A 20,290-nucleotide genomic window follows, 5' to 3' on the forward strand; every position below is an offset into this window, starting at 1 on the left:
AACGTTGTGGTTACTGCCGTAAGAAGTTAACGACATTCAAAGCGTTTTAACAGTTCGAATTTGCAAGTTTAAATGATCGTGACATGTTTCGTATATCAATCTTTTATTCTGTGTAGTCCTGTAATTGCAGCATAATGGGAAAAGCAAAAGACCTTTCTCCGCGTAAAATGGAAGTTATCAAAATACTTCTGGTGGAAATAAGATATACTCGGCAATCCGTTGTTAGTAGAGTTGGGCTAGAACAAAAATCTGTGAGTAGAATCTCTGTTGAAATGAATAAGAGCCAAAATAGGGTTGGAAAGTGTGGGCGAAAACCAAAGCTATCGCTAACAGGCAGTGGCGTATTTAGGGGGGGGGCTTCCGGGCTTAAGCCCCCCCCCCCGAAATCTTACTTACTATAGTAAAGTATATGAAATATCTTGCAGAATTTTCACATTTTCAGGCAAAGCCCTCCCCGAAAGTTAGCAAAGCCCCCCCCCGAAAGAAAATCGTAAATACGCCACTGCTAACAGGTATCAGAAAACTAAATGATTAGCTCTGGGAAACAGAAGTGCAACTTCTAATAGATTTAAGCATAAAAATGGCTGAGTATGGCGCAGACATTTGGCCTGAAAGTCCTCGAAGGATTTTTTATGCCGAGGGAATAAAAGCACACGGTCAAGAAAGAAAACAAAAATTAGAGTCTACTCCAACCATGGCAAAGAAGTGCCTCGAATGGGCAACGCCTAGAATATTGGACTGCTGACGATTGGAGAATAGTGTTTTTCAGTGATGAATCATGCACCTTTGTGTCTGATGAATGTTCACAATATTTGCGACGTTGATCTGGTAGGAATTCAAGTTGGAATTTCTTTAATAAACCGAGAAGCATCCTACTTCAGTCATGGTCTGGGGTGTGATCTTTTTCTTCGGGCCTGGAAAACTGTATACCAGGTGTGTTAGAAAAGTAATGAGACTGATTTTGTACTAACTAAAGGTTTTATGTTTTTCAAACTACAATGTTATCCCCTTCAAAGTAATTCCCTTGGGCAATTATACACCGGCGGAGTCGTTCTTCCCACTCTTGGTAGCAGAGCTGGAAGTCTTCAACTAGTATGGCTTTTAACTGGTTGGTCACAGTCTTTTGAATGTTATCCAGAGTTCCAATATGATATCCTTTTAGGACATGTTTTAATTTCGGAAAAAAGTCAGAAGCACTTAAATCAGGTGAATAGGGGATTGAGGAACAACAGTAATGCGTTTTGAGGTCAAAAATTCACTGATGGAAATGGCCGTGTGACACGGGGCATTGTCATGATGAAGCATCCACTTGTCTGCAATGTCTGGTCTCACACGAATCACTATTTTTCTGAGCCTTTCAAGGACATTTTTATAAAATACTTGGTTGACAGTTTGTCCTGGTGGAACAAATTCTTTGTGCACGATACCCTTAATATAAAAAAACAAAAACAAAAAAACATCGTCTTGATCTTTGTTTTGCCTATTCGACATTTCTTCGTCCGATGAGATGACGGAATGTGCCACTCTTCGCTTTGCCGCTTCGTTTGAGGATCGTACTCAAATATCCAGGATTTATAACCTGTGATCACAGAATTGAAGAATTCTTGGTCATTGGCAATCCTCTTGAGAAGATCAACGCACACGTTTTTTCGATTGTCCTTCTGTTCAGTTGTTAGATTTTTCGGCACCATTTTGCCACAAACCTTTCGTATGTTCAAACTGTTTGTCAAGATTTGATGTATGGTAAAAGTGTTTAAATTTGAATGTTCACTCATCATCCTTATTGTTTAACGACGGTATGATCTCACAAGAGCCCTCACACGTTCAACGTTGTCGTAAGTTTTCGAAGTTGAAGGTCTGCCTGAGCGAGGCTTATCTTCAACGTGTTCTCTGCCTTCCAAAAATGATTTGTGCCAGCGAAAAACTTGTGTTCTTGGTAAGCAATGTTTCCCATAGGCCTGTTTCAAATTTCAAAAGTCACACTTGCGGATTCACCAAGTTTAACACGAAACTTTATTGCACAACGTTGCTCTAAATTCCGATGCTCCATTTCCGTAACACAACAAAAACACAACTTCAATGAGAGCGCTGTCAAAAATAATGTTAGCTGTACGGAGTTGTAACTCGGACTGAGGAAGTGGAAGGGATAAACAAACCGGTCTAGCACGGGCCGGTAGACGCAACATTGCCAGTCTCATTACTTTTCTCACACACCTTGTATAGTAGAGAGGACAATGAAGCACGACCAATACCTGCAAGTTCTTCAAGAAGAACTGCTTTCCCAGACTGCACTCTGGTTTGATGACGTACAATTCATCTTTATGCATGATGGAGCCCCATGCCACCGGGCCAAAACTGTGACAAAATTCTTCAAGGACAACGAAATTAGTGTTCTTCCGTGGCCAGGCACTAGTCCTGATATGAACCCGATTGAAAACTTTTGGAGCTTCATGAAAGAAAAGCTAGAGAAGAAGCACATTAGGACTAAACTTCAATTGATCAAGAAGATCAACAATTTGTGGTATCACGATGCTGAATTGAAGGTAAAATGTGCTAAACTCGTATATAGGATGCCACAAAGGATACAGGACTTAACAAAGAATAAGGGATTTCGTAAGAAATATAGATCTTTGTGTGAGAGATAATTTTCTTGTAGGTATTCCATTTCATTACTTGTTTCCAATTTGGATATACACACTTTATAGTAATTATATTTGAATGTTACGTGCCCATTTGTTTTACTGATACTGAAAAGCATATGTCACACCCACTAGAAATTAGAAGAATTTCAAAGTAGAATTTGGACTAAGTTCGAACGTATTTTCTCACGTAATATTGTAAGAGCAGTAAAATATTCATAAACTGAATGTTGAGTCTAATAATTTGAACACGTCTGTAATCTACAACCACAGAATAAATACATACATTACAGAAAATAATACATTAATGCACATAAATAATACATTAATGCAGCAAAGAAGAACTCAAATAAGACGTCAAACTGTAAATACACCGAATAGGTAAGACAATAAATACATTATCAAAAGACTATTTAAACCTAACAGAACAGGAACATTGCACTAAAATATAACATTAAAGATTCATACAAATTTGGCAATTGTGACAAGGCAGAGATCCAGTCTGCTATTACTGATAATTAGAGCTACGTTTTCACACAGAGACAATTTATTCTCGTATATGGACTGTTGATTTTAAACACTTAAAATACAGTTGATTATGTATAGAGTTTAATAATATTAACGATGTCTGATCATGCGACACTACTAAAAATTTAGTTTCATTCTATAAACCATGTATATAACAGTTCTATCGTCTATTTGATTACAGGAAATGGAAGATTAAGGAAGCATCCAAAGACTAAGTCACGCGAAAACATCATCCAGGAATTCCCAATCCACATCAACTCTTCGTTTGCTGAAAAGCTGGATCTTTCATGTCTTGCTGCACGTCAAAGCGGACAGGGCTTCATCAAAGCTCCGAAAATAAAAAATGGTGTTGTTATAAAATATGCAAGGTTAGTAACAAACCATCAAATATTATCTGTAATAATAATAATAATAATAATAATAATAATAATAATAATAATAATAATAATAATAATAATAATAATAATAATAATAATAATAATAATAATAATAATGTTTATCGGTGATTTTCCCATTTATACAGTAGATACGGCATAGGAGCTGAGTAGTGTAGGACTTCTAGGTACACTAGAAATGCACACAAAAATTTGTCCTTGGGAATTGACGTTGAGTCATTTTACAATGTACTATACTATGTGCAACCTAGTACGGAGATGGTCAAGGTCAAGGTCAACGTCAAGGTGTAATTGCCGGGTTTATTTAGAGAATTGAGTCCCGGAACTATTCCAAGTTTCTTACCTCTTATATGTATTGGTAATAATATCATGAAGTTGTCCAGACTTTGTAGTAAGTATGAGGCGGAGACCGAGGCCGACTCATGTAGAATATGATTGGGTCCTTGACGATGACCGTTTTCTATAAGAGAAGGACTCAGGGGAGTAGCACGATTGGGTGAGTCAAATGAGAATACGAAATCATCATTGGTGCTCTAAGTAGCCAATCAGCACTGAAGAAAGTGGCCCTCATAAGGGTTGTGCTCCTGAATGCTAAGTATGAAGTGATGTTTTGTTTTTAATCAGTAGTGAAAACAACTGTCATAAAGTAAAAAATAATGGAAAGTTTTGTAATGGAGCCTTCTGCTGCTCGTATTTCCGGAAGTCGAGTTCTTAGAGTTTGAAGAAACCGCATGAGTTTAAGTTCTTTAAATATTTCAAGTAATTCTTTGAAAGGAGAATTTGAACTATCCGATGGGTCTGAAGTTAAGGTGACGATGTGCTTGAACTGGCCTTCTTTGAATAGGTTGAACCTGAGTTCGGTTTTTTGGACTTTTAGAGCGTGTTTATATGAGAATTTAGAAACTATATAAGAATTGAGAAACTTTTACTGAGTTTTTCTGTTTTTTGAGGAAAAGGAAGGGATGTGTATAGTGTGGTGGAACTTCTATATTGCTAAGGCTGTGAAAGAAACAAGTTTCTAAACTATCAATCAAAAATAGTAGTATAATATAAATAAAAAGTAGTATAGACTAGGTCTTTGACAACAATCAAACAATTTAAACGAACTAATAGCGTTCAGTAAGCAGTGTTGGCAACCACCTCTGAAGAAATAGGCTAGATGGCCTTCAGTAATAAGCTTTTTTACGCAAAAAAATGGCTAGATTTTGAACTGTACCTACAACCCACATTGTAGATTTTAAACCCCTTTTATGTATGTAGGATTATAAGTGAGTTATAATAAAATTTGAAATGTTGAATTTTATTTGCTGAAGACTAACAAGCAACATATGTTACTTTAAATTACAATAATATCCATTAACAACTCATCTGATTTATGAAAGTCAACAGCCATATTCTCAGTGTTGACTTCGCAGCTAGCCGAGGCAATGGAACTGGATGCAACATTGTTGGATTGTGGATTGGTTGTGTTTATGTAGACCGCTATTGTCCCAATTTTCAATAGTATTTCTTTAGGCAGCTCATAGTCCTTACAAACAGTTCTTATTTCTCCATACACCAATATGAAACATCATGATTGCATTGAGAGTTTTCAAGCTAATTAGATAACATATCTGTTTCCTTTAATAAACAAAACAAATCTCTGTAGCTTGAAGAATCGAACAGTTTACTAAATTTGTATTCGAAAGCACTCATTCTTGCAATGAAATGCGAAAATTAAAATAATTAAATGGTAGTAAACGGGGCCGTCAAGGGTGAGACATTAAAGTTCTTCCTCAATCGATGAGTATTGTTAAGTAGTTATAAATCTGTGGTTGGGGAGAGAGAAGAATGAAAAATAAGTGTTTATGCGTAATAAAATACCCTCTGGCTAGAGAAATCAATTATTACCATAATATATAGTGACAAATAGGCTAATTTATGAAAATTACACGTTAATTTCAATTAAAGAGTATTTTTAGAATTAATTTAACGGCTAATAAGAGTTTCATCAAATAAGCTATATTTAAGGCTATAAAAATTTCGTAAATTTGTACGGCTAAATGCCTCCCCAAATAGACTAGATTTAGTCAAAAATAGGCTAAATTGGCATCACTGTCAGTAAGATCTAATACCATTTCTAACTCCAATAGCATTTCACCTCTAAATACAGCGAGCTAAACAATAAATAAAGCCATGTTTGTCATTCTTTATACGTTTAAATGTCATTAACTATCAAAATGCTTAGCACTGCATTGAAAGAATCATGTCATGTCAGCGAGTCCCCATCAGGAAGTCGCGGTCGGCAAAGGGGATTGCCGCCGTCGACGGTGGCAGGCCACCGGTAGGCAACCGGCATCCGTCCGCGGTGGCACGACGATCTACTTGCTCGAAGTTGCCGACCTTTGGCCGAGGCGGCAAGCGGTCGAAAATAGTGAAAAAAGATGCCCTTTGCCGACCGTCAGAGTCGGCAAAACAGTCAGAAAAGCCTCTTTCCGACCCTCTGCCGAACTCTTTTCGACGGCGACGCCGGCGCATTTACTGCGCCTTTACGGCTGTTTGCCGACTGCTCGGAAAGGCAACTTTCCGACGGTGGCGCCGGCGCATTTAATGCTCGTTTCCGGCTGTTTGCCGACTGCTCGGCAATGCCACTTTCCAGCGCCGGCGCATTCTATGCGCCTTTCCGGCTGTTTGCAGACTGCTCGAAAGGACCTATTTTCAACGTTGCCTTTCCGATTCTCCCACATGCGGCATCCGACCTCTTGCCGCTATCGAAAAGTGGCCCTCTGCCAACTGGAGATCAACCCTTCAAAAGGCAAAATTTCATCACCTTTTACATTAGTCTACCTAAGTCTTCCCCCATGCTATGATTTCTCGACAAGGAGCACCTTTGCAAGTTCTTGAAGCATAATACTTGCATTTTTTGTGTGTCCCAGTATAAAATTTCTACCTTTTTGCTTTTTTCAGCACTCTAAGCCAAAAAAGAAGAAATTAAATGGGACATGCAAGTATTATGTACTTTCAGAACTAGCAATTGTTCCCTAGACGAGAAATGATAGCACGGAGGCAGACTTAGGCTAAAGTATTGTAAAAGGTGGTGAAAATTTTGCCTTTGTGAAAAGCTGATTTCCAGTCGGCAAAAGGCCACTTTTCGACGGTTTAAACAGGTCAAGGACAATGTGAAGTGAAGATTATTTTAGATGATCTTTTCCTGTGGAAAGATTGGAACATTGTTTTAATTCACCTGAATGAATTTGAATGTTTTGAGACTTGTTTTGTAACCTTAATTTAAAAGGTTATACAAAAATAAGCAGAAAGTGAAGATAAAAAGTGTGCTTTTATGTAGGAATCACTGTGTGTGCATGTATGGTAAAAAGGAAATATTTTTATAGTGTGATGAATGTATGCTATTGTCTCGGCTGTGTTTTAAGCCACTCTAAAAAAAAGGTATACGAACACAAACAGAGCGCCTTTCTCAGAAGAACTTGGTGAAAAAAAAACTTTTGAAAAACCATACATATACGTGTTTTACATTTTTTTGAATCCACAACTCCCTCAAGAATTAACAACTAGTTAGTGGCACCTTCAAGTGGATATTTTCCACTAAGGACACTCATGTTGTTTTGATATTGGCTGGATAATATTTGGATATTTGCTCGATGACATTTTCTCAATAAAAATGGAGTAGGAATGGTGTTAATGTTTTACACCTTTAAGTGACACAATAACATATCGAAACAACATGTCAAGTGTTCCCGCAATATCTCATGCTGAAGAGCACAGTAGATGATGTAGAAATGCATTCTGGATGCAATTACTACGTAAATAATAAACATTCAACACAGGCGGAGGTAGGAATTGTGTGCTGGGGGCAGATCTTTTGGTCGGTCAGGGAAGTCTTAATAGGTGGCATTTTTTTTTTTTGTTAAAAAGTTGGGGCAATGCCCCCATATCTCCGCCCATGATTCAACACTATTACTATAAACATTGAACACCAAATTTTTAAATGATCAAGAAATCAATGTAAATAAATTTCTTCAATATAACAACACTTTACATCATCGTGTAAATGAAACACAAGAGTACACAAAATACTTTTATTACATTATTTTTCCTATAAAAATGAGTAAGGGCTATGACATAACACTAACATGATTAAACTTTCTCTCTTAAGGTTAATGTGCGACAATGGAAATATATACAGCCAAACAAGAAAAAATTAAAATAAAAATATGATAGGAAATGATAATTACATGCAATCGGCATAACATCATTATACATCAGTGAGACAACCGTTTCTTTTCATCCCCCTTCCACAAAGGCATTACAATGTATATTAAAAATACAAAGTATAAACGTGAATGCTGTAAGTTTTCAAAACAAAAATCATGAACACAATGAAAATGTGTTACTTTGGAAATGGAGCATACACCATTATTTTACACACACATTCCCTCTCATCCCCCTTTTAATATAATGACTGTATATCCAGTCTGAATTTCGATTGGCTTCTAGAGTTTCTCATGAATCATCACATTCCATGCAAGGTGACATATTTCCATTGTAAAGTACATAACTTCACAGTAGCGTAGCTTTCGTGCAAGGAGACGAGTTAATGAATCGTAAATAAAGTAGCGAGGACATGTGATTTCAACTGCCTACAAGGGTCAAATGTACAAAGGTGAAATAAATGTAATTATTTCAAAGGAACTTCTTACATACATGGAACTTCATCTAAAGGAAAAATAGATATTACACGGCATGAAAATAAGATTGATATGTGTAACAAATGTGTACATGTATACAATGTATAGTTTTTAAGAATGTCGATTACATGGAGTATTATATAAAGATTATACACACATAATTGCAGTTAGTGTATTTATTGGAGGAAGGATGACAAGCGAGGAGTGCAACTAAATGATTGACATTTTTCCCACCCACTATGACACTTATCCCCTATTCCCAGCCGAAGAACAACAAGTTGTAGAAGCAACACTCGGCTTCAAATGCGCACATTTCTTTCTTATATGGCATAATTCCCAAATGTAATTCTTTTTACGCTAATATTTAATGCCATGTAGAAAAAATACTCTCATGTTAATATGCTACATACCGCATAAATGTACGCACTTCAAGTCCAGTAATTCCTTCTGTAGCTAATTGCTTTGGGGTCATCATACACGCAAAAGACTGCCAAAGTTAACGGAAACAAAAAAAGGAGGCGAAAATTGAGTATGAAATCCGGGGATGTCAGACAATGACAAGGTTGAAAAGGGTATGCTACCTGTCGACAGAAACAGCATGTACGGCTCATACCAATGAATGAAATGTCGACCATGGACTTGAACTTTGCTATAAATACAGCAACAGATACAGAACAAAGAATGACATAACAATATCTTACAAGAAAGTCAGGCGCAATTTAGTTTGCTCGCTATGATGCGGAATGCAAGTTCATCAGTTATGAAGGCGTTGTCGATGGATGCAACAGACATGAAAAGGAAAGGCCAGTGCACGACAGAAGAGAAAGTTAGCTCCAATGGGAAGGGGTGCTACTCGATGGATCAACAGGTGTGGCCTTCTACCCGAAAATGGACATGAAGTTCACGAAGCCAAAGCACACTGGTAGGAAAAGAATACCGCTAACTAATAATGGGACTGCAACAAAAATGTCAGAACGAATGACGACATCAATAGGAGCCCTGTATGGCATTACAATGCAATTTCGTGACCCCTGCATTGGGAATGCTTCCAAAGGTGAAAGGTCACAAACCTTGTAAATACTAATTTTGGAAGACTCACATGGATACTTGAAGAAAGATGACTTATCTTCCTAAAGAGTGAGCCTACAAAAAAGAAGTTTCCACTTTAACACAGACTATGTGATCAAAAGTATCCAGACACCTGGCTGAAAATAACGTACAAGTTCGTGGCGCCCTCCGTCGGTACTGCTGGAATTCAATATGGTGTTGAACCACCCTTAGCCTTGATGACAGTTTCCACTTTCGCAGGCATACTTTCAGTCAGGTGCTGAAAGGTTTCTTGGGGAATGGCAGCTCATTCTTCACGGAGTTCTGAACTGAGGAGAGGTATGGATGTAGGTCGGTGAGGCCTGGCACAAAGTCGGCGTTCCGAAACATCCCAAAAGTGTTTCATAGGATTCAAGTCAGGACTGTGCAGGCCAGACCATTACAGGATGTTATGGTCGTGTAACCACTCCACCACAGGCCGTGCAGTATGAACAGGTGCTCGATCGTGTTGAAAGATGCAATCGCCATCCCCGAAGTGCTCTTCAATAGTGGGAAGCAAGAAGGTGCTTAAAACATCAATGTAGGCCTGTGCTGTGAGAGTGCCACGCAAAACAACAAAGGGCAAGCCCCCTCACACACAAGACCACACCATAACACCACCACCTCTGAATTTTACTGTTGGCACTACACACGCTGACAGATGACGTTCACCGGGCATTCGCCATACCCACACCCTGCCATCGGATCACCACATTGTGTACCGTGATTCGTTACTCCACACAACGTTTTTCCACTGTTCAATCGTCCAATGTTTATGCTCCTTACACCAAGCGAGGCGTTGTTTGCCATTTACCTGCGTGATTGTGGCTTATGTGTAACCGCTCGACCATGAAATCCAAGTTTTCTCACCTCACGCCTAACTGTCATAGTACTTGGAGTGGATCCTAATGCAGTTTGGAATTCCTGTGTGATGTCTGCCTATTGCACTTTACGACCTTCTTCAATTGTGGGCGGTCTCTGTCAGTTAACAGACGAGGTCGGCCTGTACGTTTTTGTGCTGTACGTGTCCCTTCACGTTTCCACTTCTCTATCACATCAGACACAGTGGACCTAGGGATGTTTAGGAGTGTGGAAATCTCGCGTACAGACTTCTGACACAAGTGACACCCAATCACCTGACCACGTTTGAAGTCCGTGAGTTCCGCGGAGCGACCCACTCTGCTTTCTCATGATGTCTAATGACTACTGAGGTCGCTGATAATGAGTACGTGGCAGTATGTGGCAGCACAATACATCTAATATGAAAAACGTATGTGTTTGGGGGTGTCCGGATACTTTTGATCACATAGTGTATAACATTCCTGTCACGGACAACCCTGCCACTTTCAGTCAAAATGGTACCTTCCTTGTTGTACGCTGTGCTCACTGTCACTGTAAATCCATTCATTGTGACCTTCCTATACTGAATGCCATTCACACCGGGTATAGTGGGACCTTCAGAATGCTCTCCATATGATTCAACAGGCCCGTATCCACGAGGGGGGGGCAAGAGGGAGCCGCCCCCTAAATTTTTCTTGGCCCCCCTAAAATTTTCATGTAAGGCTTGCAAAGAAAACTCGATTAATTCTGTGTGTAAACACTAAGAATAAAATGCAATATAAAAGAGTTTATTCCAAGAATTTTTCCATTTTAACTATTTGATGAACACTTCTAAACATATTTTAAAGAAGTTAAAGTAAAGTTTATCAGTCTTCTCGAATCTCGATATGAAATGACACAATACATATTGAAGAAAGTTTTTACGAAAAGAAGGAATATGTTCATAATACTTCATGCCACAGTTGTAATAGCGATCTGGAAGGCAGAAGACGAAGTGTGAAGTGCTTGCTACAAGCCAAATCATAAAAGCAGGAGCAGGAACAACGGCAGTAACGGCGATAGGTTATTGTTATTGTATTGTGTAGTTGTAGTACAAACATTCATAGCAAAATCCTCGTCAACAGCAAACCTTAGATTAACTGTGGAACAATTAGTTGTGAATTGAATTAAGAGCTCCGAGTTCCGTTAAAGGCGATTGATTCTAGTACGGTCCAAATTATTGTAGTGTGATCAGTAAAAGAAGAACTGTGGTGGAATATTCACCGAAAGAGTGATGGTTGCAAAGACTTTCATATGTTTGTTCTCGTAGAAGAATAAAGTTAAGCTAAATTATCTTAATTATATGAGTAACTGAGCAAGTGAACATATTTAACGTTTAAGTTTAAGGATTAAATTCCGGGTTGTGGAGCCAGGACTAGTAAAAATTTGCAAGATTTAGAGGAGAAATTAAGTAGCAAAATGTTTTGTATTGTACTTGGGGTCGAGGATCCCGTGAAAGTAGCTAGTTTTCATATAAAAACGTTGTAAATTGGAACTATTTGTTAGTCACGTACGCGTAATAATGTTGTAATTCAACATGAAAGAAGCAGTGGTGTTTTTATTCGATACTAGATTAGCGTAGCGTTTTACTTACATTGAGAAAAATCCATTCTCCGGACTGTGGTATGTTGTACAAATATACGGAATCCTCTTGCCTACTACAAAAATCAGAACGGAGCATACGCTATCCGTATGCTACATAGGCGCTGTTCTTAGGTGTTACATCATGCCGTTGCAGGATGTTTGACGTCAAACAGTACATACATATATGTATGTTACCTTCGTCCGCTATATGTTATATACGTCCATTTGTATGTGAGATCCTGACCGCCTATATTGTTTCATACGGAAAGTATATGCGTTTTCAGTTATACGCTTGTTGTACTTTAAAGTCCAAAAACTACAGGATTTACAAATGTAATCTTCGATATTACGTATGTTGCATACATTTTTTCTCAGTGTAGCTTTGAATAACATTATTAATTTTTTTTAGCTGGTTTGGTATGTGTTTTCTTGGTATAGTGTGCAGGTGGTTCATTTATATAAAACGAGTTTAATTTAAGATTTTAGACAAGAACTTAGTATAAATATTGAAAAAAAAAATACAACTGTAATTGTAAACAAGGGAATTACTTCAAAGTTACCCGTCCATCTAATTTTCAACAAAAAAACATAATAAAATCTACAATAATCAATTTCTACTTACTCATTTTATGTTCTGTTACGTTACCTCGAGGGTGTGAGTACGGGGGAGGAACCACAATTAAATATGGAAATCCATTATTAACCTAAAGGGAAGACTGGCGGGCCGCGCGGAGCACGGTTGTGTATAGTTAATGGGGAGTGCGGGGTTGAGAGGGAAGAACGAGTGAAGCGAGAAGCCGAAGTAAGGTGGGATGACGCACTACTAGGTTACTTAGGTTAGGTTATGTCTACTTCGCAGTTACCTTAGTACGTACTTAGGTTTGTAGAGCTCTCCTATCTCAAGCAGAAACTCGTGAACGAATGTTGGTGGTCTTTGTTCTTTCATTCATTAAGGCAGGAATATTCAAAAGATTAACCTCATTATCAACATCATGTTTTACAAATGTTACTACTGTCAATTCACATCCAGCGCAAAGACCCTGTACACTTGCAGGCATTTTTACTCGAAACTTATCCAAAATCCAACCGTCCTGAACCTAGAGACAAGTAGTTCCCTCTATATGCGAATTAGTCCCGTCTTTATAACCACTTATCAGAAGATATTACACATAAATTACGCTTCACTTACATGTTATCAAGCACACAAGTAATCAAATTATCAAATTCTTCTAGGTAAATTTTCAAAATTTTAAAATTTTGATAAAAAAGGAAGGACAACTTCGCAAGTTAACGCTAAACAAGATCCTAAGTAAAGTTGAATTTCCTTATTTCACAGGAGATCATCTCTCGTTCTTGATCTTAATGTTAGTATTACATGTGGGACTATTGAAACATTTATATTTTAATTCTAATTCGTGTAGTTAGTAATACCCATTCAATAAAATTCACGTTTTTTTAAATGTAGATTACAGAATGTTAACTTAATGTGTGTGTGTAGAGGGGATAATAGAATTAAGTAGAAGCAAAATACTTAAACATTCAAGAGCACATATATGAATTGCTGATGTTACTATTTGATGAAATATAATGTGGTTGGCTCGAGCCCCCTAACTTCTACCGGGCCCCCTCTACATTTTTGGGCTGGCTACGGGCCTGTGGCTCAACCTCAACAAATTTCCTATTCAATTGTTCTTCCACTAGCGTCTTTTCAAGAATTCTTCTGCATACTTGCTGAAGAGGACTATCAGGTGCCCTTATCATTCTCTTGATATTCTGTAGATGATTCTCGAAAGGGAAAAAGCTAAATGAGCTTAGAGATCCATGTTTCTTACAATCATCAGCGATATGAATTAAACTGTGAACGTTATACACTACAAAATCATTACCGTACTCAAATTTGCATTTCTCAACAAACTGACGCAGAAGTAATTCTGCATACCTGCATATTTCCTCGATTATAAAGGAATGGCTGAGGACATAAACAGCAACTGACAGTAGCAGGTAGTGATTATACTTTGATGGACGAAGAACTTCTCGTAGTACAACTTGGCCCACATAGATAGCAAATAACCTTCCGTGGCCTTCCATCTCTCAAGATCACGTGGACGACGTGGGGACTCACAAGGAACCATGGCACCATGCGTTTCAATTTAGATGACAGACTCCTCCGGTCAGTAGCACTCAACCACGTTGACTTGAAATGTCGACCCTTAGTTAGTTCCCAAAGCTATCCACGAACAACACCTAAGTAAATAAGGTGCATCGAATCGAGCGGAAACTGACTTATCGTTCCTACACCAATGTCAAGGAGCGGAGATGTATCAGTGTGATGTTTTTTTTGTGCCCAGACTTTGAATGCATCATCAATTCTAGGTTGTGAATTCAATTCCAAGTATATCATCCTGCCTACGTAGCTGCCCTGAACACAGCATCTTCCACAGGCGAACGTCCCGTTGTGACCTATTATGCACTTTACGAATAAGCGAGCAGTTGCATCGCAAACAAGCATTTTGACACATTAAGCTTTATAGTCCTACCATTGAAACGCAAACATTCATTGCTAAGAGTTTTCACTTCCTCCAAGAATTTCGACAGATATTGTGATATTGATTCCGGTTTCGATTCTCCGTGGTACAATGCCACAGGAAAAGGGACACAATCATCTATCACGAATGACACAGAGGATAGGCCAGAAGTGGCCATTTGTGCTTTTAGAAATTGGTAGACCATCAATGATAACAATCAGAGAGAATTTCGCCAAAGAAAACACACTGAATGTTTCAAACTTGCGAACAATAAAATATGCAATATCGAAATAAACAAAATGCCCAGGTTTCATTGATGTGGGTGTGAAATTGTACTTCATGTTAAAGAAACTTCTGTAAGTGAGTGGTAAATTAAGTCCATGGCTGTTGAGAATGTGAAGCAATTGTTCTGTAGCAGTGCACGTGACATTATTATTGACTGCCCATAAAACAAGATCATAAGACAAAGGTTGCATTTTATTCTGACGGACTAGAATAGCATTAGATAAGGATGAGGAAGGAAGGTAATTTGTCAAAGTACCTTCTGATGAAGGAATTTCAGTCTCATATTCCACTTCAGCAATACATTGAGCCGAAGGCTTCTGTAGGGAAATGTTCCTTTTCTGGTCTCTTTCCTTTCGTATTAACCTGTACTCGTAAGAGGTTAGAGTAGTTTGTGACATTTTATGAAAATCTTTGTCATAATGCACTAAGAGTAATTTTTGATATGTGAAGTACTGTAATGTACTAAAGTTCAATAGAACATGCTCAATAACAAACACTTATGCGTAAAAAACAATTCCCAAAGTAATACCTAATCAAAAATGAACACTTGCTTAAGAATTGAAATTCCTTAACCTTATTCTTTCTTCTTCCTTATCTTACAGGTGTGATGCTTGCTTACATTAGCTTTCTCTTTCGTTAATGAGGGACCTTTACGTTATTACATGAATTCAATCACTTAACAATAAAAATAGCACGGTTCATTCTTTTCAGGGAAAAACGCACTGGTTTACACGTATTATCTTCTCTTGCACTGAATGACTAGGTAAGAAATTGAACTACTACTACAGAACAAACGATTCATAAACGTGTTTCACAAAAACACTGTAACACAACTATTAATAACCCAACTTCAATTTATGTACACAAAAGACTATCTTAAACTACTCATCACTTAAACCTACGAATTGACTTCAGAGAAAAGTGTATGTACAGCACTATACATATTACAAAAGACAAGTGAAATTATCGCACTTCCTTGAGTAAGAAAATGTACAGAAAATGACTTGCACTACTTGAGATTTCTTGTCCATTTCTGAAAGAGAAGAATATTTACTTGGATTATGTTAAACATATTCTGGGAATGGCACAGCTTCTTCGTTTTCACCTCCTTCTGCATTTTCCAACGTACATATAAAAATGGGATCTTAACATTCCTGGGAATCGCTTTCCTTGGACTGTTGCCTATATTCGTAACTATTGTTGGGAAAACAACTTCCTAGCAATAAGAGTAAAAAGTGAGAAATATACATAAGAACATTTACTCTCTACAGTTACAGGAGCTCTCTAACATTTAAGCTTACAAAGGTAGAGTGTTGCATTTGATTTACGTTTTGGAGTTACGTTATGAAAATTTAACAACATTTTGCCATTCATAGCTGGCGCCAAATGACCATAATTAGTGATACAGTTAACGTTTAAATGTTTCGAGGCTAGTACGAACTTGACATCCTCAGACGGGTGCAGCAAAGAATTACATATTACAAAATAAGAAAGTTCACTGCTCTCATTACGTGAAATCTTTTCAAACACTACCACAACCAACATTCCAGCCCGTTTTACAGGCTTTGTATAACATTTTCCAACACACGCGCCTAAAAGTGCGTTACTCACATATAGGCGCGTGTTGGGAAAATGGTGACAGAAAGCCTTTAAAATAAATTGAAGTTTTGGTTTGTGGTCATGTAAAAAAAGATTATGCAATTTAAGTCTTATAAGCTTTTAAAATTATTTTCATCAAGCTCATGTTTCCCAAATGAATACTCACCGACAATAATAAAATATTTTCCTATTGTGAGAACTTTTGTAGAGTACATCCTACTTTCTCAAATCATCTAATTATTTAACAAAGTTACACTAATTCTTCGTAGAAATGGCGAAAAATAACAAATAACATTTAAAAACCTGCTCATTGTTTAAAAAGCATATTAATTTACGGTTACAATCCTTAGGCATAGCAACTTGTCCATGTGCTTAAAAATCAAACTACTAAAAGCCTCAACACGGCAAGGTAAAAGTATTAGCACCGTATAGTAACTTTTAAAAAAACGTTCTAACCGACTTGAAAACGCACTAAGAACAAAATAACAACAAAAAGAACTAAAACCAGGAAATAATATTATTATCTATAAAAAATTGATGTCTATGCCAAGCCAAACAAATGAATGTTTATATAAAATTATAGTTTAAATCATAATATTTTGAACTTTTTTTAGTTATGCACAGACTTCAAAATCTTTTATAGGTAATACTAATATATTATTTCCTGCTTTTTAGTGCTTTTTGTTATTATTTTCTGCTTCTTAGTGCTGTTTGTAATTATTTGCTGCCTTTTAGTGGTTTTTGAAGTCGGTTAAGATTTTTTGTTAAAAAGTTATTATTTTCTGGTTTTTACTGCTTTTTGAAATCGGTTAAGACTTTTTGTGAAAAAGTCATTTTCTGCTTTGTAGTGCTTTCTAAAAGTCGGTGATATTTCCCTTAAGTAATTGAGGGGAGGGACCTGGCGCTAACGTTGAGGACCGCAGACAAAGTACATACGCTCTTACAACCCCTTCTTCCCCCCAAAAAAGAAAATGTTAACATTATTACTGTGATTAAAACGGACAAATTCATGACATTTAAGCATGTATATGGTACAAGGAGAACACTCACCTTCCCTACGCTTTCTATCCCGTGCTCCCAATCTGTCCGCCGACTCCTTCAACCATTTCTTCACAACCTCGTGGACCTCACTTTGAGTTATAAGCTGGTTTGATAGAGATGATCTTACGGCATCTGAAAAAGGTAGAAGCATATGAGACATGGCAATTGATGGCGAGAGTTACTGACCTGCTTTTTATTTCTTTTCAGTCCACTACGATTCGGAAGTACCTTACATCCTTGTTCACGTGCTAATTCCTCTCTCGGAAGACAAAGTCTAATTTCAACTCTTCATATCCTGAGCCCCTCCGTGGCTAAGCGGTTAGCGTACGCGCCTTTGGCGTGGGAGACCCGGGTTCGATTCCCGACGGGAGCTCATGTGGTTCGGATTCCACGTTAATCAGTAGGTCCACGTCTCATATAGCCTCGCTGCTGAACGGGACGTTAAACTCAGAATCAACTCAACTCAACTCTTCATATCCTGATGAAAATGCACTAACACAAGAAAATCATGCAACAACATAAAACACTATTAAAATCTTCGCAATGGCTACGTTGTAAATATAAAAGTTGAAATACACGGGAACGCCATAAAAGTTGTTAAATAATGTGCTCTCATTGAATTTTCAATGCTTTATGTTATTGCATGCCTATTTAGTGTCTTTTTTTAAATGGATTTTTTCAACGTATTAATATCTGAAATTGAACTTAGTCTTCCGAGAGAGAAATCACTACGTAAACAAGGAAGTGAGGCACTTACGACACGCAGTGTATTCAAAATAAATAAAAAGCAGGTTACTAACACTCACAAGGAAAGTACTTGGGCTCGAACGGGTGAATACGAACGAAAAGGAAAGCATGTGTAATATTAGCAATCCGGGAGCAAACAGTGATGTCCGTTTTTCTGCAAGATGCTGTAAACGTTCGCAAGAGCAGAGCAAAGTAGAGCACGTAGCGCCCATAATTACAGGGCGCTAGCTCCCATAGCTCGCGCTTCGTCAAACTTTGCTATGGTGCCCTGCGTGATTGTCTTTAACTGTAGTGTACGATTTCCTTTGAACGCAACCGTGTTTAGCCGTTTTTTTTTGCTACATATTGTAACACGCATTTAATATTGCCTTTTGTCTTCAGTTTCGGGTATCGCTGCAGGAGTTATTTTTATGAATTGAATCTGCGCACATGATAATCCACGAATACTGTGGCATCAGTAAACTGTTTGATCACATTGTCGACATTACACATTTTCAGCGACGGTTCGTGTTCACTTTGGCTACTTTCATTCTCTCTTGCAGGAATTACAGTGTCATTATACGTTCTCATTTGTTCCTCTTCAAAATCTTCACCACTGCGCTCTAACGTTCGTAGACTTTCGATTTCTAACTGATTTCCATATATTTTCATAATTAATTCTTCCAGAAAACATGCAAATGTCTCATTTTCCAGACCAATTCCTGCCTAATGACGTACCTTGCATCACATTTTCACCTCAACCAATCGCACTACATTCATTGGATTGATCAAAACTCTCCTCACCATTTGACGTCTCACTACACATTCAACCTTTCCTCACGGGAAGAACTAGCGTTTGCAGCTTCACTGTTAGAAGTCGTGTAGCGGTAGACATGAGGTGCCCCTGCGTAGCGCCATCTATTGGTGCAATTTTACACCACCTTGCAGACAAACTGACATCACTTATCGTTTTAGGGTACTAACACTATTCATACTTTTATTTCTATGCATATTTTTTCGGTCGAACTCACGTACTTTCCGTGACTGTCAATACGCACACATATGAAAGCATTTTTAATGTTAGCACCCCTGAAGCAAACAGTAATGTCCGTTTTTTCTGCAAGCTGGTGTAAACGTCCACAAGAGCACGTGCATGCTGACAGAGCGTCTATAAATTTTGACCCTGGACCATTTTTGCGGAAACGTTTGCGTGGATGGATACATCCCTCATGAGCAATTGTCCTCCGCACATCGTCGGGCCGATCGCTACTATGGCGGTATATAAGCGGATTTCGAGCGGGAACGAGGCGGGACATCGAGTCGGTTGAGGGACTGCAACCACTGGCGGACCGATGACGGTGTTGTCGGGGTACCCGCGAACGCGGTACTGCAATGGATGTAGCCTTCGGACCATACGCTGATCGTGGTGGTTGTCCCTGCTTACGGTCGTGTGGCGGGAACGGATCGACTTTGCATTACCCACAATTCTTTACTCTTCGTGTGGTGAACGTCATTTGTCCTGGTTTTCGTATGAACAGAAGAGAAATCGATAACGTCTGCTGACCTAGGATATAAGAGCAACAGGTGGCAGCACTGTACTCGTGTAACTATTGTCAGACAGTTCGTTGGCTTAGAAAACTATTTTCTTGACCGGTTACAGCAGAATATGTTACGTTATTTGTTACTTGGTAAAATGTCAAATATACTGCCTAAACCTTTGCTCATTGCAAACGTTCAACTCAAAACTTACAATTTTCACTGACAATAACGAGATACTTCAGATATGCTTGGAAGGTATTTCCTTCTACAGCCATACTTTCACCAGCTAGACGTACCATACGTCATAAGCTTTATTTTGTACCAAGCCTAGCCTAACTGGGATGTGTTAACGTGCCATCGAGGATATTGTGTAGCATACGCACAATTAAGACTAGCACGCATACGCTCTCATTAGGATTGACAGTGCTTTTCAGTACTGGAGGGTAGATTCCATTATCATCACTGATCATCTCACATCACTTGGACATCTTGTGTTTGATCGTTGTTCTTATCTTTTCATTCTGCTTACATCTAACACGTTATACTGGCTTCGGCCCTACCACAGTATTCAAGATCCGTGGGTGTGTCCCCTCTGAACTCGATGGAGTGCAAGGGCGCCAAACCCAAAACGGGTCCCAATCCTCAAAAGCGATCAGGTGATACACTACAGTCACAAAGTAAGAAAAAAGAAACTCGATCACGATCTCCTTGCAGTCAAGCATCCGATAGTGACATAGATGATCAAAATATGGACATTGCTTCAAACCAACCTCCACCAA

The 20,290-nt window shown here is 38.3% G+C and overlaps 1 protein-coding gene across 1 annotated transcript in view; it reads left to right on the forward strand.

The window, feature by feature from the left end:
- Window positions 1-20,290, forward strand: part of LOC145662734 (uncharacterized) — a gene marked incomplete in the record, with an annotated part of 1,843,005 nt that overhangs the window by 791,387 nt on the left and 1,031,328 nt on the right. The window contains 1 exon segment of the mRNA XM_081728599.1: window positions 3,349-3,535. Coding sequence (XP_081584725.1) covers window positions 3,349-3,535 — 187 coding nt within the window.

The sequence above is a fragment of the Thermobia domestica genome, chromosome 10 (genome assembly GCF_964235325.1).
Source record: "Thermobia domestica chromosome 10, izTheDome1.hap1.1, whole genome shotgun sequence".
Lineage (NCBI taxonomy): Eukaryota > Metazoa > Arthropoda > Insecta > Zygentoma > Lepismatidae > Thermobia > Thermobia domestica.